This window comes from Anopheles merus, chromosome 2L, assembly GCF_017562075.2.
Source record: "Anopheles merus strain MAF chromosome 2L, AmerM5.1, whole genome shotgun sequence".
NCBI lineage: Eukaryota > Metazoa > Arthropoda > Insecta > Diptera > Culicidae > Anopheles > Anopheles merus.
In genome coordinates this window covers 4,685,752-4,713,727 of record NC_054083.1, presented here as the reverse complement: position 1 = coordinate 4,713,727, position 27,976 = coordinate 4,685,752, and the positions used below count along the sequence as shown (strand labels likewise).

The 27,976-nt window shown below is 41.1% G+C and overlaps 1 protein-coding gene across 48 annotated transcripts in view; it reads right to left on the bottom strand.

Moving 5' to 3' along the window:
- The window catches only part of LOC121593718 (sodium channel protein para), a 155,455-nt gene that overhangs the window by 61,341 nt on the left and 66,138 nt on the right, over positions 1-27,976 (bottom strand). For all 48 annotated transcript variants that reach the window (XM_041916319.1, XM_041916326.1, XM_041916329.1 and 45 more), the window contains 4 exons: positions 3,454-3,666; positions 3,310-3,370; positions 3,057-3,201; positions 2,483-2,647 (listed from right to left, as the gene is read on the bottom strand). In XM_041916319.1, coding sequence (XP_041772253.1) covers positions 2,483-2,647; positions 3,057-3,201; positions 3,310-3,370; positions 3,454-3,666 — 584 coding nt within the window. The remainder of the gene's footprint in view (positions 1-2,482; positions 2,648-3,056; positions 3,202-3,309; positions 3,371-3,453; positions 3,667-27,976) is intronic.

Genomic DNA, 27,976 nt, shown 5'->3' with positions numbered 1-27,976 from the left:
TCTGTTTAGTCCGTTCACAAGGGCAGAGGAGGCGTGTTAGTTTCAAATTGAGGTGGCAAGATGGCTTGGAGGCGTCCGCCATGAAGGCCTGGATAACGGACTGGCAGACGGAGCCGCGAGACCGTGAGCGGTGTTGGACATTCCTGAGGCAGGCTTAGACTACAAATCGGTTGTAGCGCTGGATAAGTAAGTATAGTTCCATCAATTTACAGTCTGTTCCCAAGATACGCGGTTCTCTACTTACGCGGATTCGGAGTTATGCGGTTTTCTAAATTTAACAGATCAAATGTCAAATTAGTACAATTTGCTTTAAGAATTGTCTAATGCAGTATAAATTGCATTTTTGCTAATAAATTGAATCCACTTACAAGCGAAAAGTCGCAGAATATTCTGCACGAATAGTATAAAATAAATTATAAAGTGTATAAAAATACTGGATTGAATAAAAAATACCGAGTAATCAATTATATTTTGGTCAAAAACCGCGAAATTCAACTTACGCGGATTTTCGAATAACGTGGGTTCCTCGGGAACGCACAAACTGCGTAACTCGGGAACAGACTGTACAGCGGGGCTTCGTTTATACGGGCTCATCGAGGCTCGACCTCGCCAGGATATTCGAAAGGATATGCTTAATCACAAATCCCTGACTTTTTTAAATTTATTTTATGTTTTGATAAAAATACCCAATTTTTACTTACTTCATAATCTTCTAATGCGAATTTTTGAAATTTGTCATGAAATATATTTTTTTCACAATGTACTCTGATAAACTTTTTTTTTTCAAATATCCTCCTCAAAACGCAATATCACCCTTGTTTTGAAATGTCATTTATGAACAGCACGGATAAACAGACTTAAATCACGTGGACAGTGTACAAAATGCGGGTTGACATATTTACAAATGGTAGACAATTATGTTATTCAAATCAGGAATCATTTTAAGCATGTTGACGATTGTTCATTGGACTGTAAAACCCTGTATGTACAAAATTTGAATGGGATCAGGATTAGTTCCAGGACCAGTATGAGTCTAGTGAAAGTTCTGGTATGGGTTCAGAATCGTTTTCAGGGCCGGTACGGCTTTGGGAGCAGTGCCAGTACTGGTTTAGGGTTAAGATCAATTCTAGGCCCGGTATGGGGTCGGGATCAATTATTCAAACACCTGTCTGGGATCGAATTCAGTCCTAGGATCGGTATGGGTTCTGATTCAGTTTCTCTTAATATGTTTCTTGGAGTTAAAAATCATATGAAATTTGCGTTGCGTTGCTTTTTGAACAATCCATTGCACGCATCCTAAAGTTATCAAATACAGAAATTATCCTGAACAACCCTATAACAGGGCCAAATTAACTAATTAACTAGAAGATAACACAGAATCGTGGTTTGAACGACACATCTTTCAAACGCTTTAGTTTTCTCCCCATTTCCCACACGAAATATGTAAAAAAGTGTACAATAATGTAGAAAAAATGGGCAAATCTGCACGTGAACCACTTTCATAAACAAAAACGGAAAGGGATGACTTAAGCTTTAAAATGATGTATCGTTTGACCCATAACTCGTTTTATTTACTGAATAATTAGCATTTGCACTTGCTGGATAAAGCAGGGGTGGGAGAGTAAGTGAAAAAAGAATGAAATCAAAATCAGTCTGATTGTATACGATACAAGGGTCGTTGTACATGTTTAATAACAATTCCATAGCAATGCAATGTCATACCAATGTTGTACAAATTATAATGATAAGGATGATATAATTAATAATTAATTTGAAAACTGCCGTGAATGCGAAAAGGATAAATTCTATGAATTGTTATGTAAGTCTAGAAAATTACAACGATAAAATTGTTGACATTTTGTAAAATAAAAAAAAAAAACTGTTCAATATTCAATCTGGGGGACCGTTATACACGTTAAAATATGGTATGTGCTACATCTTCCGTTTGCATTTTTCTTTGGTACAGTATTTTTAAATAATCTAAATAGTCCGTGTATAGCAGGGGTATCCAAACTACTGCGCTCAGACCGCAAGCGCCCCTCGAGAGCGTGATATGCGGCCCGCAACTGCTTTGTAAAGATTATAATAAATAGCTTATTATTCATTTTTTAATAGGAACATTTTAAGTTTTATCTTTAAAAGACAAAAATCTAGGTTAAACAATATGAATTTGTTAAAAATTTGTACATTCAATTTATACAACTACAAACGTGATTTAACGTTCACGCATTAGCTACCGGTAACGCCAAAATGTCCTTTTCCAATATTATTTCGGAAGCAATGCGGCGAAGGGAAAAGTTTGGAGACCCCTGGTCCAAAGTTAGAAAACATTAGGAAAAAAATCACAACATAAAACATGAAAGTAGTTCACATAAAAACCTCGAACGAATGACAAGTATAGAATAAAAAGAACGTTCCGTCGTAATAAGACTACTTTGGTACGCATTTACGTTCTTTTTCTTCTTAGCGATAAAATTCTCACCCGAAGTGCTTCTTCCTCGGCGGCCTCTTCCTCTTCGGCCTTCTTCTGGAGTTCGTCGTACGACATGGCGACAATGGCCAAGATTAAATTTACAAGGTAAAACGAACCCAAGAAGATAATCACAATGAAGAAGAGCATGTGCCACGGTCCAGCTGATCGTAACACCTGTTTTGCACACCATCGGAGAAAAGGATAGGATGTTTAATAAGGTTGAAATTGTATTACAAAAAAAAAACAATATTGGATAATCTTGAAATTCTCTATAGAACTTTCTATAAATAATAAAAAAATCTAGTTTTTTACTTTTTATGACATGATTAAGAAACGAATAACAAACCAAAGCTAATATTAATATTAAAAAAAAAACTAACTAAAACAATTCAATTTCAAAGCGAGACATTTTTTCAAGTCTGTGTAGCTCAAACTCATCGCATTCAAGTTAATTACATTTGGAAAAGGAATTTGAAGGAAAACACAAGTTCATCTCAAGAATAACGAAAGAAAACGATAAGCAAAACAGAAAACGCATGTATAATGAACATTTTAATTTGGTTTTACGTTTCTTGATACCAACCAGTTGATATAAATTCTCCCAATAATCTTGAGTCATTAGACGAAAGGCAGACAAGAATGCCCATCCGAATGTATCAAAACTTGTATACCCGTAATTTGGATTTTTGCCATAGCCTTGTAAACAAATGTAGCCTTCATCACATTGTCTGGAATACAATAAAAACTATTATATTGGATTTTGACGACAACTTCATATTTAAAAAAAGATGATAAGTAAAAGTAAAATGAATAGATTTAAGTCCAGCATAACTCACCCAGCTCCAGATGAGTTTCCACAAAGGGGGATGTCGCCACTCTCGGAATAGAACCAATTTGCTGCAAAATATTTAACTTTTTATTAGTAGACTGCTTAAGAAGGCGAAATAAATCTACAACAATTTTATGAAATTATAACTTACTGTCATTGCTGTTGAACAGCTCCCAGCTTTCGTCGGTTAGATTACCCCAGGAACCATCCAATGGGAACTCTTTTATGCACTTTTGTGTTAGTACTCCCATGTAGATTTGTAGACCCATCAAAGCAAACACGGATAACGAAAACATTGTTAAAATTATCACATCTCTGAGATTCTTTACGGATTCTATAACAGCTCCGACGATGGTTTTTAAGCCTGTAAAACAATGCAATATATTATTAAATTTATAATAAGCATAAACATAGCACAACTTATAGAAATACATAATCATACACAATATTTTTACACGCAATACTTAAGCAATACCAATATTTTTAAACATTGTGTACGGACACGTTTCAAAATGTGATGGGAGCTCCGGATAGGATTCGTGAATCCACTCCGACTCTGATATTCTTAATCCAGATCCGACTCCGAAATAAATATGGATTCGAATCCGGCTGCTCTTAACTGTTGTGGGAAGCCGTGCTGACCCCTGAACTTGCCGTGGCAGTTGTAATGCCACTGGTCAACTTCCAGGAGGAAGACACAGGCGTATTCTGTTATTAATTAGTGATGGGTGGAGTTGTCAAAATCCAGAGTCGATTCCGGTCCGATTCCGATAAATTCGGAATCGACTCCGGAAGGTAGGTCCGCCCTGCATTATCCAAAGTCGTTCAGAATCGCCCGGAGTCGTCCGGAGTCGTCCGGAGTCTTCCGGAGGTGCCCAGAGTCATTTGGAGTCGCCCGTAGTCGAAGTCGTCCGGAATCGTCTCGAGTCAACCGGAGTTGGCCTTCGAAACATAGACCTGTATACGAAATGCACGCGTAAAGTGAAAGACAAAAAACACAACGAAAGGAAATGCCTGATCACAAGCACATTACAGGGTTTCCCACAATTTATTGGTTGATTTCCATCAATTTTTGGTGTGTTCCCATATTTATTTGGTGCATTCCCATGATTTTTTGGCCGTTTCTTAGAATTTGTTGGTCCAATTGTATTGATTTCCAATCTGAAAATACTAATAAATTATGGAAACGAACCAAAAATTTATGGGATACGATCAAAAAATCGTGGGAACGCACCAAAAAATCATGGGAACTGACCAATAAATCGTGGAAAACCCTGTAAATCACACGACTCCTGTTCACTCCGAACAACCCCGATTCCGCTCGACTCTGATCTAGACGACTCCGGACGACTCCGACTCCGAACGACTTCGAACAACTCCAAACGATTCTGGTCGACTCCGGGCGACTCCGGGCGGATCTAGTGATTCCATTTTGCAGGAATCTGAAACAGACTGTAGCAACCTTGATCCCATAACAATTGGGAATTATTATAGCTAGGTTAGGTTTATAGATTAGGATAGAGGATTAGGATAGTTTATAAGAATAGAAGGAAGTAAGAATAAAGCCCTCTTTTTGGTAACGACACAGCCGTGAGATAAAGCTCCGTGAACCCGCTACATTGGTGACCCCGACGTGATCGATAAGTTCCGTCACAACGTGATCGTATATAGTGATAGTGCTGCACAAGTTAAAACCGGAGAAAGTGTACGCCATTCTTCACGCGATCATTGATATCTCGCTGGTAACGCGCCACACGGCATTATTAACGTCGTTTAACTGAGAGAGAGAGAGAGAGAGAGAGAAAGAAAGCGGGCTCTCTAGTTCAGTCCTGTACGACACGAGCACAGCTCGAGCGTTTTGGTTACACCTTACGCCAAAGGCCTGCCGCTATTTTTTGGCCGTTTAAAATCGTACCGCGCAATCGAGCGAAACGCTACGTTCGTTTGCCACAATCGTAATATATTTCGATTGCCACAATCGTGAAGAGGACCCTCTCGTCTTAGACTCGCCATCGCGAAAAGAGCCAACTCGCACACCACGAGGTACCGCTATCGCGGGGGCAATTTCCAAGAAAGAAGCAATTTTCGCGCCGACCACGAGGAGCAACCACCGCATACACCAAGCAATTTGGAGAGAGAAGCAGTATTCGCATCTACCTTGAGGTGTCATCGCCACTAATAACCGTCGAGGCAACGATAAGGGACAACTAATTCTACTCATCATCGCCGTACCCAGCGGTATCAGACGATCGCAGTTATCGGCACGCCCCCGTTCCTTCTTACCCCGCTGCATTGCCATAGCTAGAGGCACGAGAGGCCAGATTCTGCAACACACATACTGGTCCCTGTCGCCACACCGATCTACGAAGATCGGTACGAACATCCACATCAGCAGCTTCACACCACGGCCATCGGCAGTTGCAGCGTTCTCTACAGGTATCATGTGAGTACACGAGTATTGCCAAGTGAAGAACAGGAATAAGACAATAGTGAGCAATTGTACAGTGCATTACGTAAAAATACGTCTATTTAAAAAAAAAAGAAATAATAACAATTACAATTTTTTGCACAACATTTACCGTTCCAAGTTAAAATACCACGTTCGAATTGAAAATATACAGTGCGGTGCGTAACATTATGCCATGCGTGATTTAAAGTGAAACAAAATTAGTATAAGTACAACGTTTGAAGTGATTTCGATTTCATATTGCGTAAAAGCGTGTCTAAACTAATATATCTTTAGGTTCAATTTTTTTTTATGTTAAATATGCAATAGGGTTCGATCAGCTAGGTTTACATAAAAAAGAACTAGGCGCGATTGGTGATTTCATTAAATTATCCCTGCATTTACCGTGCGAGTCTCTCATTTACATTTTATTTACCCACATTCAATTTTCTTTTTCTGCATATTACATTGTAAAATTATTGCAACTATGTCATTAGACGAAAAGCTTGAACTCACTACTCCCGCTGCCTCTGGGGAAATTTCAACAATTAAGTTGCCACAATTCTGGGCTAGCTCTCCAGTAGGATGGTTTATACAAGCAGAAGCGATATTCGAAACCGCTCGCATTGTCAGAGACCAAACCAAATACATACACCTGTTGAGTGCCATGGCACCAGAGACATTCGAGAGGGTGATGGACATTATTCAAGATCCTCCTGCTGAAGATAGATATAAATATTGAAAAGGCAAGCTTATAGAACGTTTTTCTGCGAGCGAGGAACAACGTATTTCACGACTAGTTTTTCATGCGGAGATGGGAGACGATTCTCCGTCAGTTTTTTTCAGGAAAATGTCACAACTCGCTGGCAGTAGTACTGAAGTGTCAACAAGTTTCATTAAAAGACTTTGGTTAGGGCGATTACCAAAGCAAATAGAAGTAGCTTTGATTGTCGTAGGAGATAGAGATATTTCAGAGCTATTGAAAATTGCAGACAAAATATGGGAAGCATCATTAGGAAAAAACATAGATGAAATTCGAATCAACACACATTCTTCCCAAGCTTCCCAGAACATCGATGAAATTGCATCACTACAGTCAGAAATAAGAGAATTGACAAGAAGGCTTAAAAATTTAGAAAGTAGGCCCAGTAGATCATTTCAGCGCAATCAAAATCAAAGGCGTCCAAGCAAGTCAAGGTTCTGTTGGTACCATCAAAAATATGGGAAAGAAGCAAATTCTTGTGTCAAACCGTGTTTCTGGAAATCTAATGAAAAAAACTAAAGATTGCTTCGTTATTGACAGGTTTCGGAGCAACCCAGCCTGTTTCAACTGGTAAACATTCCTGTCGACTTTTCGTTCATGATCCTCTCAGTGCACTTACTTATTTAATGGATTCAGGGGCAGATGTTTCAGTTATTCCTCAGTATATGTTCGGAAAAATAACTAAAACACCAATAAATAAACTTTCAGCCGCTAACGAAAGCACTATAGACACTTTCGGAACAAAAATTTTAAAAGTTTCCCTTGGGTTGAGACGCGAGTTTCAGCATGAATTTGTGCTTGCTTCGGTCAATAGACCTCTAATTGGAGCTGATTTTTTAGCAAAATTTGGAATCCTTTTGGATTTAAAGAACAAAAAACTGATCGATCCACTGACCAGTCTTTTTTCAAAAGGATCAATAGCTAGTGTCGATACACCGACGCCTAAATTATTTCAAGTAAATGGAAAGTTCAAAACCGTATTGGACAAGTTTCCATCACTAACTGCTCCACCGGATTACAGCAAACCAGTTCAGCACTCAGTGGTCCATTACATCACCACCAGAGGGGCACTGCCTTTTTCAAAGCCGAGGCGTCTAGACGCCGTAAAATATAAGGCAGCTCAGGCAGAATTTCAACTAATGATGGATTTAGGAATCTGCCATCCGTCATCTTCATCAGCTTCATCTCCATTACATTTGGTTGCAAAAGCTGATCAAGATTGGAGACCCTGCGGAGACTTTCGTCGATTAAATGCTATAACGATTCCAGATAGATATCCGATTCCTCATATTCAGGATTTTACATTAAATCTAAATGGTTGCAGTATCTTCTCGAAGTTAGACATATTCAAAGCGTATCATCTCATTCCAGTAGCTGAGGAGGATATCTCTAAAACAGCAATTGTCACACCTTTTGGACTGTTTGAATTTACTCGAATGCCATTTGGTCTTCGAAATGCAAGTCAAACATTTCAGAGATTCATAAATGGAATATTTAGTGATTTGAGTTATGTTTTCGTTTACATAGACGATATTTTGATCGCAAGCAAAGATGCTTGTCAACATAAGAAGCACGTAGAAGAAGTCTTACAACGTCTGTCAGAAAACGACATTAAAATAAAAACTTCTAAATGCATTTTTGGGGTTCAAACAATAGAATTTTTAGGACACAACATATCCCCTGAAGGCATTAAGCCTTCATCCGATAAAGTAGATGCAATTACAAAATTTCCTCTCCCTACTTCGGTTAAAGGGCTGCAGAGATTCATGGGTATGTTGACCTACTATCATAGATTCATAAAAGACATATCTAAAACAATGCAACCTCTGCACGACTTGGTAGCATATCACAACAAACATAAGAAAACTTCGTTTTTATTACCAGCAAATGTCACTGATGCCATAAATAAGCTAAAATCTGAGTTGGCGAATGTACCCTACTAGCACATCCAAAAGATAATACAACATACTCTTTAACAACGGACGCCTCAGACGTTGCAATGGGCGCAGTTTTACAGCAGTATGACAATGGCAAATGGCAACCTCTAGGTTTCTTTTCAAAAAAGTTAACTCAGACACAACAACGCTATTCCACATTCGATAGAGAGCTTTTAGCAATTTTTGCTTCAATTAAACATTTTAGATATTTTTTAGAAGGCCGAACATTTTTTGTGAAGACTGATCATAAACCACTTATAACAGTTTTAGCATCAAAAACAGATAAATCGCCTCGTCAATACAGACAGTTGGACTACATATCACAATTTACATCAGACATAAGATATATAAAAGGTGAGAGCAACATAGTTGCAGACGCTCTTTCAAGAATTGAATTGAATGAATTATCACAAAAAATAGACTGTAATGAATTTTTTACTCATCAAGCTTGTGATGAGCAACTGGAACAAATCATTTTCAAATCTAAATCTAGCAATAAAACATCAAAATACACTATGGAAATTAAAAACGTAGATGGATACAACTTGCAATTTGAAACCTCTACGGGTAATAATCGTATCTACGTGCCTGGCACATTAAGAAAATCTATTTTTGATAGTGTTCATAACCTCTCACATCCTGGGGTAAGAGCATCCAGGAAGTTGATAACAACCAGATTTTTCTGGCCTGCAATTAATGCAGATATTGGGAGATGGGCTCGCATATGTATAGCATGCCAAAGGGCAAAGGTCAGCAGACACACAAAATCACCTTTGGGAAAATTTGCAATTCCTGCTGGAAGATTCGATCATATCCATATGGATATTGTAGGGCCCCTTCCACCTTCAGAAGGGATGTCATATATTTTAACAATTATGGACAGATTCACGAAATGGCCAGAATGCTATCCAATCCCAGAAATTACCGCGGAAACAGTAGCTTGGACTTTTGTAAAAGAGTATATTTCCAGATTTGGTTGCCCGGGAACTATCACTACTGATAGAGGTAGACAGTTTGAGAGTAGACTGTTCGATAGTCTGACAAAGTTTTTAGGTACACACCACATTAGAACCACCGCCTACCATCCTCAAGCAAACGGCATGGTGGAAAGATTTCACCGTCAGCTGAAGAACTCCATCAAAGCCTCAGACGTGTCCGTGCCATGGGCAAAAAGATTACCAATCATTCTACTGGGAATAAGAGCTTCGCATAAAGAAGATTTAAATGCTACCCCTGCAGAGATAGTATATGGGCAAACTTTGCGTCTACCATCAGAAATATTCAAATCAGACACACATTATTTATCCAGTGACCATGAGTTCACAGAAAATTTAAAAAAGATAATGAAATCAATCAAACCAATCGAAAGCGAAGTCAAAACAAATTTGCACCCTTACGTTTCCAAGGATTTAGACAAATGCCAAAACGTTTTTGTGAGGGTGGACAAGGTTAGGACAGGTTTAAAACCCCCATATGAAGGCCCGTTCCATGTTATAAGACGCCTTAGAAAATTTTTTATATTAGACATTAATGGAAAATCAGAATCTGTTAGTATCGATAGAATTAAGCCTGCACATATTTTAAATTAGGTCGTAACTCCGTTACTGGTGGGGTGTAGTGTAGCAACCTTGATCCCATAACAATTGGGAATTATTATAGCTAGGTTAGGTTTATAGATTAGGATAGAGGATTAGGATAGTTTATAAGAATAGAAGGAAGTAAGAATAAAGCCCTCTTTTTGGTAACCACACAGCCGTGAGATAAAGCTCCGTGAACCCGCTACAAGACTAACAATAGTGGGAGTCGGATCGGAATCGCGGGTGCGCTCCAGAGAGCACATCACTATTCTGAACTCAATTCGATTCCAGTCGAGAAAATGAACTCCAAAGAGAACTTTTCCATACAAATAAACACACAAAATTCATCATCTTGACGTCGAGACATCTCGATTATAAGAACAGAATGCACCTGAGTGTGTCACGCACACTGTCCCATACACTTAGCGTGTGAGGTTTAGTGTATGCCGAGCGACTGGCCGAGTATGTTAGCGAGCCAGAGCTCTCGGCAGGGGCACTCGGTGCGGCTTGTGCGCGGCCATTGCATTTTAAAGAGTTTGTTCATTGTGCGTCTTTATTATTTATTACCGTGATACGTTGTATACATTAGGCCCGATTATTAAACACAAATTGTAAAGACAAGTTGTCAAAATCGGAAGATTTGTATTATGACATCCGTTTGTGTTGTGTGTTGGAAAAAAAAAAATTTGACGAAACACAAACTCACAAGCATACTGCCAAGATATGTATTATGAAACACAAACGGAAATCCATAATTGTCAAACTGCTTTCCGTCAGCTTTTTGTCACGGAAAGGCGCCAATCTCAGATTGTTTGACCGACAAAACACAACAACAGAGTTTTTGCTGTTGCTTTCACGACAAAATATAAGTATTTTATTTCAGAAATAATCAAATTTTATCATTTTAAATAAAAATATGTGTACTGCCATATCCATCAAATGGCGATAAGCTGGAGATACTGGTAACGTGCTGCTGTTTTGGGTTAAGAAGCTGCTGGTATTTCCTTCCTCTGTTGTTCTTCGATGGTAGTCGAAAGATGAAGGGCTCACGCACCTGGTGTGTGTTCAACAGCATTGGATTCCAGCAACTTCTTCAGTGAGTGGCTGCTTCAACAACCAACAGCATACGCACATGAAATTATCACATCTAATACTGCATACACTTTTAGTAATAACAAATACTCGGAGGGCTCGATCTCCGCCAGAATGTCAAGGAAAATTTCCTTCGACACACGATTTTTTTTCTTAAATCTGAAATTAACAACCACGAAATGAAACATGTATAACACGGTTTGCACAAATGATCCGTATGCTTAACTCACGCTTGGTTATAAAGCTGTAACGGGTCGAAAACACTTCGAAGCAGTCGGCGCTGTTTTGCCAGATCTACCGTTGTTTCTTCTTCACTGCCGCTATCGTCACTTACGAAGTGGGATAAAATCATTTCGATGTTTTAAACAAGGATTGTTAGCTTGATAAACGATCGTGTCTTAAATAAACTTGTTTACGTTTTTTTGTTTTGATTTTGAACATTTTGACACATCGACACAGCTTTAACGAAAGAAAAAATTTAACGAAACTTGTCTGTCATAAGAACGGTTTCAAAATGCATACCTATTTTCCGTTTGTCTTGACGCACTTGTCTTGTGTCATTTCCGTTTGTGTTTAATAATCGGGTCTATTGTTTGGCCGGTCTGGTGGTACAGTCGTCAACTCGTACGACGTAACAACATGCCCGTTATAGGTTCAAGTCCCGAATAGACCGTGCCCCCATACGTAGGACTGACTATTCTGCTATGGTAACAATAAGTCACTGAAAGCCAAGCTCACTTCACTAGTGGGTACAGGCAGGCCTTGACCGACAGCGGTTGTTGTGCCAAAGAAGAAGGAGAAGAAAATACGTTGTATAAGTGTTAATAAAATAGTAAACTGCAGAACATATCACTAACGAATACAGGTCCAATTGGCTCCGATTGAATCCGGATTACACCGATCGAATCCAAATGGCTCCTATTGAATTCGTTTTACTCCTATCTAATATTGCTGTCTTCATAGCTATACCTATAACTAAAAATTCGATCGTCTATCTGCGTACCTGCCAAAATTTTATACTGGTTTTCCATGGTTTTCTGATTGTTTCCAGATTTTTTTTAAAATTAATTGATCGAGATTTATTGTCTGTTTTTCTAATATGTTTGGATTCATTCAACAATTTACTAACAGCTTCCCGCATATTTTTCACCCCTTCCAACAATTAGTTGGCATTATTCTAACATTTTTCAAACAAATCATTCAATAAATTTTAAGCATCACTATTCAAACATTCACTTTATTCTGTCCATCTACTCCCTACCAAATCTGGCCTACGAGGTTTTTTGGTTTCGACCGCGACCGCTTGAGGCAACATTTGCTGTCATGTCAGTCAGCTTGTCATGTCAGTCAATTCAGCTCCAACTCCCAATTTAACAAATTGTAATGTTGGAAAGGACCCTCTCTCCCCCAAATTACGTAACAGATGGACCCCATCGCCCTCGAATAGCCTAGTTTATTGAACAAAATCTTATTTTTTGTGGGTTTTTCTTTTTTCACCTTTTTCTGGTATATTTACATTTTTTTAAATTCATAAAAAAAGAAAAGAAAAGCAACATATTTTATATAAAGAAAAGTTTTCTCTTGTAGCAATCGAATTAAAAATTTTTCTGATAATCGGATCCTCAGCAAGGTTTGCAATGTTCTTACGTTACTGCGACGATCATGTGTTAAGTTTTTCCGTCCGTTCGTGGTAACCAAATTTAACGGACTAATGACGGACTATTCGGCTGTATAGTACATACAAAACAGCCACAGTACATACAAACATCTTATTTGTAATACGAAAAAATAAATAAAAATTCAAGCATTTTATTTTGCGTTACGCAACAAAAGTTAAACTCCCCCTCTCAACCATGTACCAAATCGTAACGTTTAACGACCCCCCCCCCTCCTTATCAGCGTTACATAATTTATGGATGACGCCTAAGAGTACTTCACATGGTAGCAACGCGATCAGCAATGCAACCGCTTAGGAAAGTTTTTAGCCTGTGCGTATGCAATCCACATCGCATCGTGTTCTACATTGATTGCATTGCTTGGTTGCATTGCTTCACATTCAATCTTATAGTAGTAGCTGAAGAGTGCGGACGTGTTCTACCATGCGCTCCTCGACTGACCCGTATTTTATACCCCCGTGATTAGTGCAGTGTTGCTCTGTAATGGGATGGGATCCGAAGCCCTCCGAGGGATAACATAGGCTCTCCCATCCAACTCCTATTCCGACACGTCCTCGTCGTGCAGAGTGGTAACATGTGCCTTCATATATCCTAGCTTGGGTACACGGGCTAGATCCAACCCCTTGGGCGGATGGTGGCATATGGCGAACCAGGAGGGGGGTGGGTATCCCGGGAAACTGGGTGCCTGAACGTCGGGGGGGCAACCCGACGCTAAATAAAACGGCCACGTGGGCGCAGGGCCAGTCACCCAGTCCCATGGAACAACTGACTACAGAAAGCATCAGAAGGATACGAAACGGACTTAACGATACCGACCCAACGCAATGCCCCCGGACAACGATTAAAATGGGCTCATGGAACGTACGCACTCTTAGCAAAGCCGGAGCCTTGAAACAACTTGATGACGCCCTAGCCACATTGAGCATGGACCTCTATTCGGTGGCTCTACAAGAGATTCGGTGGCTAGGGAACGGTGTGCACAACAGGCGTGGTAAGCAATGCTACGATATTTACTACAGCTGCCACGACCGCCACCACGTGCTCGGAACGGGTTTCGCCGTAGGTCCCCGGCTGAAATCCGTAATCATAGATTTCAAGGCTATAAACGATAGGCTATGCACCCTGCGCATGCGAGGCAAATTTTTTAATATAAGCCTCATGAACGTTCACGCCCCTACCGAAGATAAAGAGGAAGAGGAGAAGGACCTTTTTTACGGCCGCCTCGCTAGAACTATAGATGCGTGCCCCAGGCATGACCTCAAAATCATCCTGGGGGACTTCAACGCAAAAGTCGGTAGGGAGCCAATGTACCGCCAATACACTGGCTGTCACAGTCTGCATGAGCACAGTAACGATAATGGTAGTAGATTGGTCCAGTTCGCCGCAGCTCGAAGCCGCATCTGGTTGTAGGAAGTACCAAATTTGCGCGGAGGGACATCCACAAAATGACGTGGGCGCACCCGGATGGCGAATCCTTCAACCAGATCGACCACGTGTTAATAAGCCGCCGACGACAGTCGAGCCTGTTAAACGTCAGAACTTATCGAGGAGCCAATATCGATTCCGATCACTACTTGGTTGGCTTAGTGATACGTTGTAGAATCGCCCGCCCCCGCACCAATGGGGGCGGAGAAAACACGCAGCCTCGGCTCAACACGGACTCTCTAAGGGACATTACTGTCCAACAGGAATTCAAAGCCGCTTTAGACGAGTCTCTACTACCAGAAAACAGATATGAAACTACGAGCGAGAGGTGGAACGCTCTAAAAACTAAAATAATAAACTGTGCAAGAAATATACTCCCACCACGTCGTGGCAACACCAAATCTGGCTGGTTCGACGATGAATGCAGACAAGTGACCGAACGTAAGAATACTGCATACCGAGCAATGCAGCAACGGCATAGAACGCGGGCATGCGCAGAGGAATATTCACGGCTCAGACGCGAAGAGAAACGAGTTCATCGCTCCAAGAAGCATGCTTTGGAAGAGCAAAACATGCGGGAACTCGAGCAAACTAGAGAGGCGTACGGACCGACACGAAAGTTTTACCAAGCGATAGCAGGTCACCGAAACAACGTGGTACCTAAGGTAACCTGCTGTCGCAACAAGGATGGAGATCTGGTTAGTAACCAGCCAGAGGTCCTCTCGCGGTGGGCTCAGTACTTTGATGAATTACTCAACGACCAGTTAAACGAACAGCTAGAAGCGCCACTAGCAGATAGTGTCATGCTACTGCCACCTAGCATAGAAGAAACACGAAAGGCTATCCGTCGGCTGAAAAATAACAAGGCACCCGGAACCGACGGAATTGCAGCTGAACTGGTCAAGAATGGAGGTGCACGACTAGAAAACGAGATTCATCAAATTGTTACTGAGGTGTGGGATAGCGAATCGATGCCTTGTGATTGGAATCTCGGCATCATCTACCCCGTATACAAGAAGGGAGACAGGTTGGACTGCAACAACTACAGGGGTATTACGGTGTTGAATACCGCCTATAAAATATTCTCCCTGATCCTTCAGGATTGCCTTGTCCCGCACGTCGAAGAGATAGTAGGAAACTATCAAAGAGGATTCCGAAACGGAAAATCAACCACTGATCAGATCTTCACCATGCGGCAGATCTTGGAGAAGATGGCTGAATACAAAAACGACACATACCATCTCTTCATAGACTTCAAAGCCGCATACGATAGCATAGCCAGGGTAAAACTGTACGACGCTATGAGCTCATTTGGAATCCCGGCCAAACTGATAAGGCTAGTTAGAATGACTATGACCAACGTCACATGCCAGGTGAGGGTGGATGGAAAACTCTCAGGACCTTTTGCTACCACCAAAGGTCTGCGCCAGGGGGACGGGCTTGCCTGTCTCCTATTCAACTTGGCGCTAGAGAGGGCCATCCGCGACTCGAGGGTGGAGACTACGGGAACTATCTTCTATAAGTCAACCCAGATCCTGGCATACGCTGATGATATAGACATCATTGGTCTGCGGCTCTCCTATGTAGCAGAAGCCTACCAAGGGATTGAGCAGGCGGCAGAGAGCCTCGGATTGCAGATAAACGAGGCAAAGACCAAACTGATGGTGGCAACATCAGCGGACCTACCAATAAATAATCAGAATCTACGTAGGCGTGACGTGCAGATAGGTGAACGCACTTTTGAAGTCGTTCCAGAATTCACCTATCTTGGGTCAAAGGTCAGCAACGACAACAGCATGGAAGCTGAGTTGCGCGCAAGGATGCTGGCTGCCAACCGGTCATTCTACAGCCTGAAAAAGCAGTTTACCTCAAAGAACCTGTCGCGACGGACGAAGCTGGGACAATATAGTACCTATATAGTACCAGTACTCACATACGCCTCTGAGACATGGACACTGTCCAAATCTGACGAAACCCTCTTAGCCGCGTTCGAGAGGAAGATGCTCAGAAGGATACTTGGCCCCGTATGTGTGGAAGGACAATGGAGGAGCCGCTATAATGACGAGCTATACGAGATGTACGGCGACCTCACTGTCGTACAGCGTATAAAGCTCGCCAGGCTCCGGTGGGCTGGCCATGTTATACGCATGGAAACGGACGACCCAGCCCGTAAAGTCTTTTTAGGCCGTCCACAAGGACAGAGGAGGCGTGGTAGGCCCAAATTGAGGTGGCAAGATGGCGTGGAGGCGTCCGCCATTAAGGCCGGGATAACGGACTGGCAGACGAAGGCGCGAGACCGTGAGCGGTTTCGGATACTCCTGAGGCAGGCCAAGACCGCAAAGCGGTTGTAGTGCCGGATAAGTAAGTAGTAAGATTAGTGCAGTACAGAGTTACCTGTGTCCAAACAGTGCAGTGCTGTAAAGTGTTGTTCGTGTTTGGTGTTTCAGGAGTTTTGTGCTGTAGTGTAGTGCGTGTGGGAAAAAAACCAAACTTAGACATCCTTTTACGTCGTTCGTTGTTTTCACAGCGAGACGTTAAAGTAAAAATCTAAACATTTTTAAGAACAATCCTAACTCACTTTACATTGTTCGCTTTTCTCAAAGCGCAACGTAAAGTGTTGTGGCCCAAGGTTGTAGCCTGTTTTGTTAGTGCAGACAGTGGAAGTCTCTAGGAAGTGAGTTTTTAAAAACATTAGTCTGGTGGACTCTCATAAGACATTTGCGGTCAGAAGAGAAGTGGTATTGTGGTGCAGTGGACATTGTGAAAACATTATGACAGTGACGTTTTTCAAGTGCCAGTGCTGAGAGGGCCGACGATATGTCGGACCCTCCTCCTGCCGCGAGGGCTCATCCCCCTCCCGGCACGAGTTCCCGGGCTAGGACATACCCGGATTGGTTTAACGGCGAGGAAGGAGAGCTGATGTATCTGGTTCTGGCCACCGAAGAAGGAAAGCCGCTACCAGACCCGTTCATCGTAGGCAAAAGTCTACAACAACATGTTGGACGACCGGTAGAAGGTAACCTGATTAACAATAATTCCAAATACCTCTTGAAAACCCGATCATTGTCCCACTACAGAAAGTTACAATCACTTACAAAACTCATCAATGGAACACTTATCACCATCACACCCCACACTACTCTTAATACTCTTTTGTTTCCAATATTTTTAGATCTTTTGAGGCTGGTACCGAACTTGATGCAATATACACTGACTTTCAGCCTGCATTTGATAGCTTACCTCACTCTTTATTATTAGCTAAATTATCTATACTTGGTTTTGGTGATGGCATTATTAGCTGGCTGTCCTCATACTTAAGTAATCGATCTTGCAGGGTTAAAACTGGGTCGTACTTATCTGAGGGGTTTTTTTGTACGTCAGGTGTCCCTCAGGGTTGTGTGCTAAGTCCTCTTCTGTTTTCTTTGTTCATCAATGATGTTTGTAATGTTTTACCTCCTGATGGTCATCTCCTTTATTCAGATGATATCAAAATCTTTTTACCTGTGTCTTCTTGTTCTGATTGTTTGAGACTTCAGCATTACTTTAAAGCTTTTGTTCATTGGTGTTCATCCAATTTACTTCGCCTGTGCCCTGAAAAATGTTCTGTTATTTCTTTCTCTCACTCTCTTTTTCCTATTTTTTCAACTATACTCTATCTAACTCGTCCCTCTCTCGTGTTATGTCCATCCGTGACCTTGGTATTATACTTGACAGTCGCCTTAACTTTAAACTGCAGCTTGATGAGGTTCTACTAAAAGCTAATCGAACCCTAGGGTTTATTTTACGTTTTACCTCTATTTTTAGAGATCAAAGCTTCCTAAGAAACCTTTATTGTACTCTCGTAAGGCCTCTTCTTGAATACGCTAGTATCATCTGGAAACTATTGATGGCTGTTCGAGAATTGAAAGCATTCAGCGCCTCTTTACCAGGATTGCTTTTCGTCGTTTGTTCGGTGCTGCCTCACTACCTCCCTATGAAACGCGATTGCAGTTATTCAATCTTCACCCTTTAAGCTTCCGCCGCCAAGTGTCTCAGGTATGTTTTATTGGTGGCTTATTACTTTCTGATACTGATGCTCCTGATTTACTCTCGTCCATCTCGTTGTATGTTCCCTCTCGTTCCCTTCGTCCTCGTGACCCTCTGTCAATTGAAACACGTCATACTCTTTATACTTTCAATGATCCTATTCTATCCTGTTTCAGGTTGTCTAACCACTTTTACCATCTCTTTGATTTCGACTCCTCTCTCAACTCTTTCCGTAACCGTATTTTTTCTTCTAATTCTCTTTAATTATTCTTCTAAGTTTTCACTAAGTTTATGATAGTCTCTACGCTCTACCTATGTTTTTTTTCTTTAACTATTTTGCTAGGTCAAGACTAGTTTCGTTAGGCTTAGTTTTTCATGAACTATTTTGTTTATTTGTTAGGGTTTATTTAGTTTTAAGTCTGCTTTATTTAGCCTTGATGGCGGATATTGAATTAATAAATGAAATGAAATGAAATGAAATACCGTCCAATGCGAAATTTTCTCTACCGACCTTAAAAATATGAAGGATGAAGAAGTTCTAGCCAATTTAAAAGACCAACAAGTTACTGAAGTGCGTCGTTTTACTCGTAAAGTGAATAGTGAAATAATACCTACCAATTCTTTCCTCCTCCGTATTGCTGCAACACGTGTCCCCTCTGTTATCCGCCTTGGCCCACTCCAAGTGATTCCCCGTACCTATTATCCCAAACCCATGCTTTGTCTTAATTGTGCTCACTATGGTCATACCAAGCTGAGATGCAAAACCTCACAGGTTTGCCACAATTGTGGTATTCCTGTCCATGGTGAATGCACTGCTCCACTGAAATGTGTGAATTGCAAAGGCAACCACAATTCTTTTGAAAAATCCTGCCCATTTTATCTTAAGGAACAGGAAGTAATTAAATATATAATTGATTACAACGTGTCGTTCTTTGAAGTACGAAAATACATAGATTCCCAACTACATAAACAGAGCGCAGTTCAACAAAGGCTCACTCTCGCACAAGTTGTGTCCTCCAATCCACAAACTAACGTTGCCCTTTCCACTAAACCCGATTCTAGGGACGAAGAAATTGCCAATCTTAAAAAAACAAAATGAAGAACTTTAAAAAAAAAACTATCTTTACCTGTTGCCACCCCTGACCCAAAAGACGTAATTATTGCCCAACCTAAACAAGAAAATGCAAATCTAAATAAGAAAATTGATCTACTAACAGAAACTATCAAAAACATGCAAATCATACAAACCAAATTTATGAATACTTTTAATCAAAACAAAACCACTGATAAAGTTGAAACAATGGACCAATCTGAAGAGTCTGGCTCTTCTTGCTCCTCGTCCCTTCTGGCAGTGGCGGGTCTAGCCTCTCCGAGGCCCTAGGCGTTATGGTAGACGGGCCCCTTTACCAAATCCATCGAGGGGGGGTGGGGGGGTTGTTAAATGGTGTACGAATCATGCACTGCAAATTTTCTAAGTTTGCTGCAGTAACATTTTTTACTGAAAGTTATTGAGTAATACATGGTTTTGTCGTTTCACTGAATATTTGTAAAACAAATAACTGAAAATGCATTTATTTATTCTGTCAAAACGTAAGTCAGTTTGAGCCTCAAAAGAAAATATAATGCGATGCCCGCTTGCTCGTGATGAACAAAAATTTGATTTGGGTAAGCGGTTACTTACAGACACCCCGATAAAATTTTAGGTGCATATTCGGTTTGCGAAATTAACGTTTTGGTTGAGAAAAATCTTCACACCACTTTGCTGTTCTTGCTGAAATTTCGTGGTAACCGTGAGTGCATACCAAATCAACAAACTTGTTTCGACAAAATACAGTTCACATCTGTATAAAACTTTATGAAACAGAAATGAATATGAGCAGAATGGACTGCCATCCTGCGCATCAATAAAAACCCCAATTTCTATACTTTTTTTCGCCAATTTTTAATCGATATCAATGACTAAACAATCAGTAATATCAGAAAGGCTTTGTGGTATGTTCAAATTTTGGGTACTGTGGATACTGTTTCGAAGCGGACTTTCGACACTTGATCGTCTAGGCGATCATATAAACCTTTAGGACGTTGGAGTTTAGAGGGCTTACCTTGGGTAGGAGGACATAATTAAACTCCTTAAATGAGAAGTCGATAGATGATGGATGGGCTTAGTCCTATCCTGACAATCCGAACAAATCTGACCTGCCATGATCGGAGTTGGTTTTATTTATACTCAAAAGAAGTTAAAGGTCGGAAAGTTATCGTTTTCGCTAAGCTAGTTACGTTTGCCTTTTATTGACAAGAACGATGGTTCTAAACGATATTTTCTTTCCTACTTTACAGTTTCCAGCTCGTGTTTCATAGTACGGACGATTTGATTTAAAATGGTGATCGTGAGCATAACATGAAAACAAAATTTTGCTTTTACGTTGGTGTTTACCTTTACAATGAATACTGAAGTACCGTCTTGCTTCGAATTACGGCCACTTTATTTTCAATCGGTCAGAGCGATAACTTCTTGCACGCGGGAAAACAATATTTTCATTCGAAATTAACTGGAAATACCCTGTATTGCAGTATGTTTGTCTAAATTGATCCGCGGACCTCAGGTTGGAGGACACTGCTTTAGATAAGCTGCTTTCTAAATGATCGAGCGTTGAGAGCCAGGAGAATGCATTTTTTTACACATACTTTATTATATTATTACAGTTAATACACAAAATAACTGGTTTATGATATTAAACAATGCGATTGGTTATATTGTTGTTTTTCTTAAATTATTATATCATCCAAGCAAGTTTCAAATTCGTTTTATTAACTTACAATCACTAAAATTGATTGTAAAGATTCTTCAGCCAGGTCAGACAAAATGATAGCGCATTTCCTTAAAAAATACTCCTAGAAAATCGTTGCATCCTTAAAAAGCAATAGTGTGTAATCATTGTTCTCGTAAAATCAACAGTCAGGTTTTTATGGAATTATTCGTTTCTATTTTCTAATTTCTCCTCAAATTTGGCCATATTGATTAGTCCGACAATCCATGTTATGGTGATCAAATTTGGAAGAGTTCGACGATATGAATTGTCATATTAAAATATGTTCAGTTAATTTTTAATGAATAGGATCTTCCTATCTTTCAAAATCGCGCCAATATTTTCTGACCGGACCTGACTGCATATTGTGGCGGGCCGAACTTTGCCGACCGCTGCCGACAGCTTAATTAGTTCAAATTTTACGCGATCATTCATATCGAGGCCCCAAAGGTTAGCCGGGGCACGAGTTCTTAGTTTTTGCGAGATAACATAGACACAAGCCAAATTAAAAAGCGCAGACATCGACATCGGAATCGATTCTTGAATGAAACATCAACAGATAAAAAGAGCGTGCTTGGTGTCAATTTTTCTTGCTAATTTCTACGGCTACGAACCGTTGTGTTGAGATCGGTTTCGGAGCCTTTTAATGTCGTATGTGCATGTAGTTTGCGTGAGGCAGCTGTTGTAACGGATTTTCGCTTTACCCAATTCGTGCGTAGCGTTCAATGCATTCGATCCAACGCTTTGGGCCAACGATGATGAAATGATGATATTGTTTTGAGCTGTGGGCATGTACGCAACGTTCTGCGCTTCCAACTAAGGTAAAAATATTGCACATGTTAAAAAGTCAAATGTTTTCTGCTTCTGATAGTAAAATGCTTCTGATTAATAAAATAAATATGCTTCTGATAGGTCTGGTAGTAATAGTAAATCTGATTGTAAACATAACACCCGGAGGGAAAATGGGGGTATATTGCTTTCAGCATACAATCGCAAAGCGGTAGCAGGGGCCCCGTATACAAGAACAAGACGGTTCATCGCAGCCAAAAGCGCACACAATGACATCGATTTAATTGTTTCTCGAAAGAAACCTCAACCCAGTGTTGTTAACTGTTGACATTTTTCATGACAGTCACCGTAAACAGCCGGTCAAAATATTTTTTGGCTGATGACATTCAATGCTTCCACGACACGACTGTCATTAAACGAAATTCATTCGTGTCGCTACCGTCAGGGCTGATGCAGTGACATGAAATGTAAACAATGTAGTATGAATGTCATTTGACATTTTTTAAACAACACATATCGATACGATCGGAGGATTATGAAGTGTATCGTCGCTGAATATGGGGATTCTAGTGAAATAGCAAAAACTAGTGAAATGAAAGCCTTTGCACCGCACGCTCTGTTGTAGTTTGACATGAATACGGCCGTTTTACAATACGACACAGTTCACTACTCATACAGGTTGGCGAATGTCAAATAAATGTATCTTGAAAATGTCTTCATGTCAAATGACATTTTTTGACGGGAATGTCAAATGACAGAGAGAGATGGGAATGGGAAGCTTCAAATCGAATGAATGTTTACAATTTTATGTCGATGAACGTCACCGTTCGCAACACTGCCTCAACCCACTGAAGCACTGTAGACCAAACGACCTTCGTAGGCTTTTTAAAGCGACGCGAGCTTGGTGTCAATTTTTCCTGCTAATTTCTCCGGCTACGAGCCGGTGTATTGACATTTTGTGTAGGGGCCTTTAAATTTTTGTTTGGGTGTGTAGTATGCTTGTGTTGTGTAACGGGTTTTCGGTGGTAGTTAAGCGCAGCGTTCTGTGCATTCCATTTTAGCAGCAAGTTGCTCTGCGTGGTTTTGGGTTTGGGTGTCTCGTGCACAGGCCACCCACACCAGCAAAAATTGACGGTTTCTCGCTCTGCCCAATACTTTGCGCCAACGATGATGAGGTATTGATTTGAGCTGTGCGCGCGTGTCGCAGCGTTCTTCGCTTGCGACTTTGGTGCAAGTATCGGCAGATTTCTTAGAACATTTAATGTGCTGCTTTGAGTAGTATGGGCCCCCGGTTTTCTGCAGTTCGGGGCCCTCGACAAAATATAGTGAGTGAAACGATGGGAAGAATGAATTAATTAAATAAGTCTTTTTGAAATAGATGGTAAAAGTCCCATCCAGGGGGGGGGGGGGGAGTAGATTCGATACGAAGTCGAACATCCACAATGACGGGGCCCCCTAGATCGCCGGGGCCCCTGGCGGCCGCCCAGTCCGCCCACCGTTTAACGCGCCACTGCCCTCTGGACGGAAGCAAAGCGACCTCTTCAAAGGCGCTTAAAAAACGAGCCCTCTTAAAGGGATCCTCTTCCTCCGGGGAAGAAACCTCCCTCCCTTCCAAAAAACCCCTGCACCAAAAATCCCCCCTTCTCCCATCCCTATCACTTCCTCTTCCAATCCCCTCTACTCCGAGGGAGAGGAGCCCCTTCTCTCACCCGATAATGCCCCATTCATCGAGGTGAGGAGGTCAGAGAGGAGGAAAGCTTCTTTAACATAATGACCACATACACTATACCTTCTCTTGTATCGACTCCAAACATTCATTCTACAAATTCCCATCCTCCGTTAAATAACAATACACCTTTGTTTGCCATGTCCTGGAATATCAGGAGCATGAGCCGTAATTCAGATGAACTAAAAATTCTAATTACCCGCCACAACCCAACAATAGTCGCTTTACAAGAAATAATGACCATACCAAACCTAAACAGTTCTCCATTCAATAACTATATCTGGCATTTGTTCCAAACACCAACCAACATGCATCACTCCGTTGGCATAGGCGTACAAAAACACATACCCTCTAACCCTATTAATATTTCTAGAAACATACCCGCAATAGCCGTTAAAATATCTTCACCAATAGAATCCACAATTGTCAGTCTGTACCTTCCCCTTTCTCTATCTCCTTCTATTGTTGCTCAGGAGATGGAAACTGTGTTACCACGGTTACCGTCACCTGCAATAATACTTGACGATTTCAATGCCCAACATTCTATCTGGGGTAATCCTGGCTCTAATACTCGTGGCCATATGCTACAGGACTATTTTGATACCTGTAGTATTGAGGTTATTCATAACACCACAGCCACACGTACCTGCCCCACTAGTGGACAAGGTACTATTTTTTGTGTTCTCTCCTCTTCTATAGCTTCTAGTTTTTCTGTTTCCATCCATATCGATACCCATGGCAGTGATCACCACCCGCTTTTTGTCCATAGCCATCAACTAACCCACAGCCCTCAAAAAGGTCACAGGTGGAAATATGAGAAGACTGACTGGGAAAAATATAAAATAGAAATGACATACACACTACCCTTAGATGATCCTCCCTCCCTTACACGTTTTACAGAGACAATTACAAATGCAGCCTTAACTAGTATCTGGTGGAATAAAACAGTTGCCCTTGCCATTAAGACTCGACGAAAAGCACTCAAGAGTCTTCAACGCTCAAAAGAAAAAAACAATATTTTTACACCGCTCTTGGCCGACCATTACCAAGAAGTCAATCGGGAATCAAGAGAAGCCGTCAAATTTGCAAAAAATCTATCTTGGGGCAAATTTGTTTTTAAAATTAACCCTAAGACAACCACCAAAGTAATATTCCATCAAGTTGCAATTTTATCCGGTAAAAACCACAAATAAACTCCAATCATTCAAAAAACAGAAAACACCATTATTCCACCAACAGAAATACCTGAGGCTTTAGCTAGATACTTTTATGATACATCTGCAACACATAACTTTCCATCTCACTTTCTAACCCACAAATTCATCTCTGAGTCCAGACCCCTTCCACCCATTGACACTTCCGACTAAAATTCTTCTTCTTCTTCTTTGGCACAACAACCGCTGTCGGTCAAGGCCTGCCTGTACCCACTAGTGAAGTGAGCTTGGCTTTCAGTGACTTATTGTTACCATAGCAGAATAGTCAGTCCTACGTATGGGGGCTCGGTCTATTCGGGGCTTGAACCCATGACGGGCATGTTGTTACGTCGTACGAGTTGACGACTGTACCACCAGACCGGCCCTAAGGTATCCGGTCCAAAATGACAATAGTCTTTTTTCTCTTAATGAGCTTGATTGGGCTCCTAATAAATGCCATGGCATGTCTTCAGGCCCAGGCAACATTGGTTATCGAATGCTTCTAAATCTTCCTTACCGGTCCAAAACAGTCCTCCTTCAGATTTACAATAATATTTGGTCTTCCAGGAACATACCAGATAACTGGAAAACCTGTTTCACAATTCCCATCCCAAAACCCAATAAATCACCACATGCAATAGATAGCTACCGCCCCATTTCTCTCCTGAATTGTATTGGCAAAATCATGGAGAGAATGGTAAATAGAAGACTGACACAAGAATTAGAAGTCCGGAACCTCCTTAGTACCGATCAACGCGCCTTTAGAGGTGGGAAAGGTACTGAGACATATTTTGCCGAACTAAATGAACTTTTAGAAACACACTACCCCAAAGGCCACCACATTGACTGTGCAATATTAGATTTATCAAAAGCTTTTGACAGAACCTGGCGACATACAATTCTTGAACAGCTCAATATGTGGGGTTTTGGAGGACGCATTACAGCGTACCTTCAAAGCTTCCTTTCAAATCGCACATTTAAAGATTTAATTGGAATTCAATCTTCTGACCTGCATGTCCAAGAGTATGGTGTTCCCCAGGGTGCCATTCTCTCTCCCACTCTTTTCCTGATTAGTGTAGAATCCCTCTTCCGCCCCATGCCTAGTAACATTGAAGGTTTCATGTATGCTGATGATATAGTTCATGTTTCAGCATCCAACAATAGAACCGAATCACGCTCAAATTTACAAGAAGGAGTCAATATAGTCCAGAAATGGTCATGTTGGACAGGTTCACAATTTCACACTCCAAATCCAAAATACTTCACATCTGCAATAGTAAATATCATACACTAAAACCCATAACATACAATAACTCAGTACCAAACACACGCACGGCCGATATCCTAGAAGTGATTTTTGATCGTCACTTAACATTTAAAGCACACACTAAATGGGTCAAAAGAGAAGCGAAGAACCGTATTAATCTTTTCAGAATGCTTGGAACCGGTCAACATCGCGCCTCCCACCAAACATTACTTCAAATAATCAATAGCTGGCTTCTACCTAAACTACTCTACGGCTTCGAAATAGTCTCCTGGCAACGGGAAATTTCCAAAAACAAATTGCATCACTCTACCATACTGCCATCCGCTGTGCTACTGGGGCTTTCGTCACGAGCCCCATAGAATCCCTTCTGTTTGAAAGCGGACTTCAACCCTTGTACCACATCACCGACAAGATAGTAACAGCTGCAGAAACATCAAGGCCGATGCCTTTATTCAAAGGGCAAACGCCGAATTCACCACACTAACAGAACAAACACTCCCCTCAGTCACCAAGCTCATCCATATCGGTAGTCGCCCCTGGTACTGCCGCCCACCACAAATAGACTGGACCATCAAAAATCAGCTTTGGGCTGGTTGCAATAGTATCATTGCTAATCATCATTTTGCCGAACTCGTTCAGCAAAACTACTATAACCACCATCTCATTTTCACAGACGGATCAGTACAAAACAGTTCTTCTGGCTGTGGAATCTACTCCAGTAACGACAATAGCGCCATTCGGCTACCAGACCATACCTCAATATTCACCGCAGAAGCAATAGCCCTGGCTATTGCTGCTGATGAAAGTCTACACAGAGACAAACTTATCGTGATCTTCACCGACAGTGCAAGTGTCCTCCAAGCACTTGGATCTGGAAGCACCCGCGACCCGAACATCCAACAACTCTGCAATATACCAAATTCATCCCAAATCACATTCTGCTGGATTCCTGGTCACACAGGTATCCAGGGAAACGAAGCAGCAGACCGACTAGCCAACGCAGGACGTAATAACCCGGCCTGCTGCCATAACACTCTTCCACGCCGTGACTTCATCCGCCTTAGCAAAACCATCATCGCCAATAGCTGGAATGGTTATTGGGTTAGCAGCGGCCGCTCTTTCCTGAGAGCCATCAAGACCACAACACCACCATGGAAAGACCATCCATCACACCAAGACCAGAGAATCCTATCACGACTTCGGATAGGACACACTCGGCTCACCCACACCTTTTTATTACAAAAATCAAGCCCACCACTACGCAGTTTCTGTGGCGTCGACATCACCGTCCGTCACATTTTAACCGAATACCATGGATATTCTGCGGAACGCATCACCAGCAAATTGTACTACAGCATCGACACCATCCTCTCACCAGACACCGATTGCCAGCGTAAACTTCCTTCGTAAATTCCTCCGTATCACTAATCTTTATAAACAACTGTAACCAAAACCACATTTGTGACGGACAATAAATTCAACAGATAGCTTTAAGTAAACCGAGGCTACCCGGTATAAGGTATTTTGCAAGCCACAAATGGCTTGCAAAGAAGATTGTTAGACTTCAAGTATATAATTAATCAACCGATTAAAAGAGGCGAATGAGGCCAATTGGCTCAAAGTCTCTATAAAAATAAAGAAAAAAAAATTGCTTCAAATTGGTGGCCATTTAGAACGGGAGACCAATCAATATTGCAATACAGTCAACTCTGTCTTATTTGAGAGGCAATATGACTGTCGAATAACAGGGGTTTTCATATCACAGAGGTTGAAAGCGAATGAAAAGTCCATACAAACAAGAAGCATTCAGTATTTAGAGACAGAACATTTAGAATGCAGCCTTGAGTGTTGCTAAAGGAAACTGCGAACACGATTGCATATTACAGGGTTTCTCAAGCCAGATAAATATCGTAACACTATTTTTCGAACACATTAAAAGATTGTCAAGTT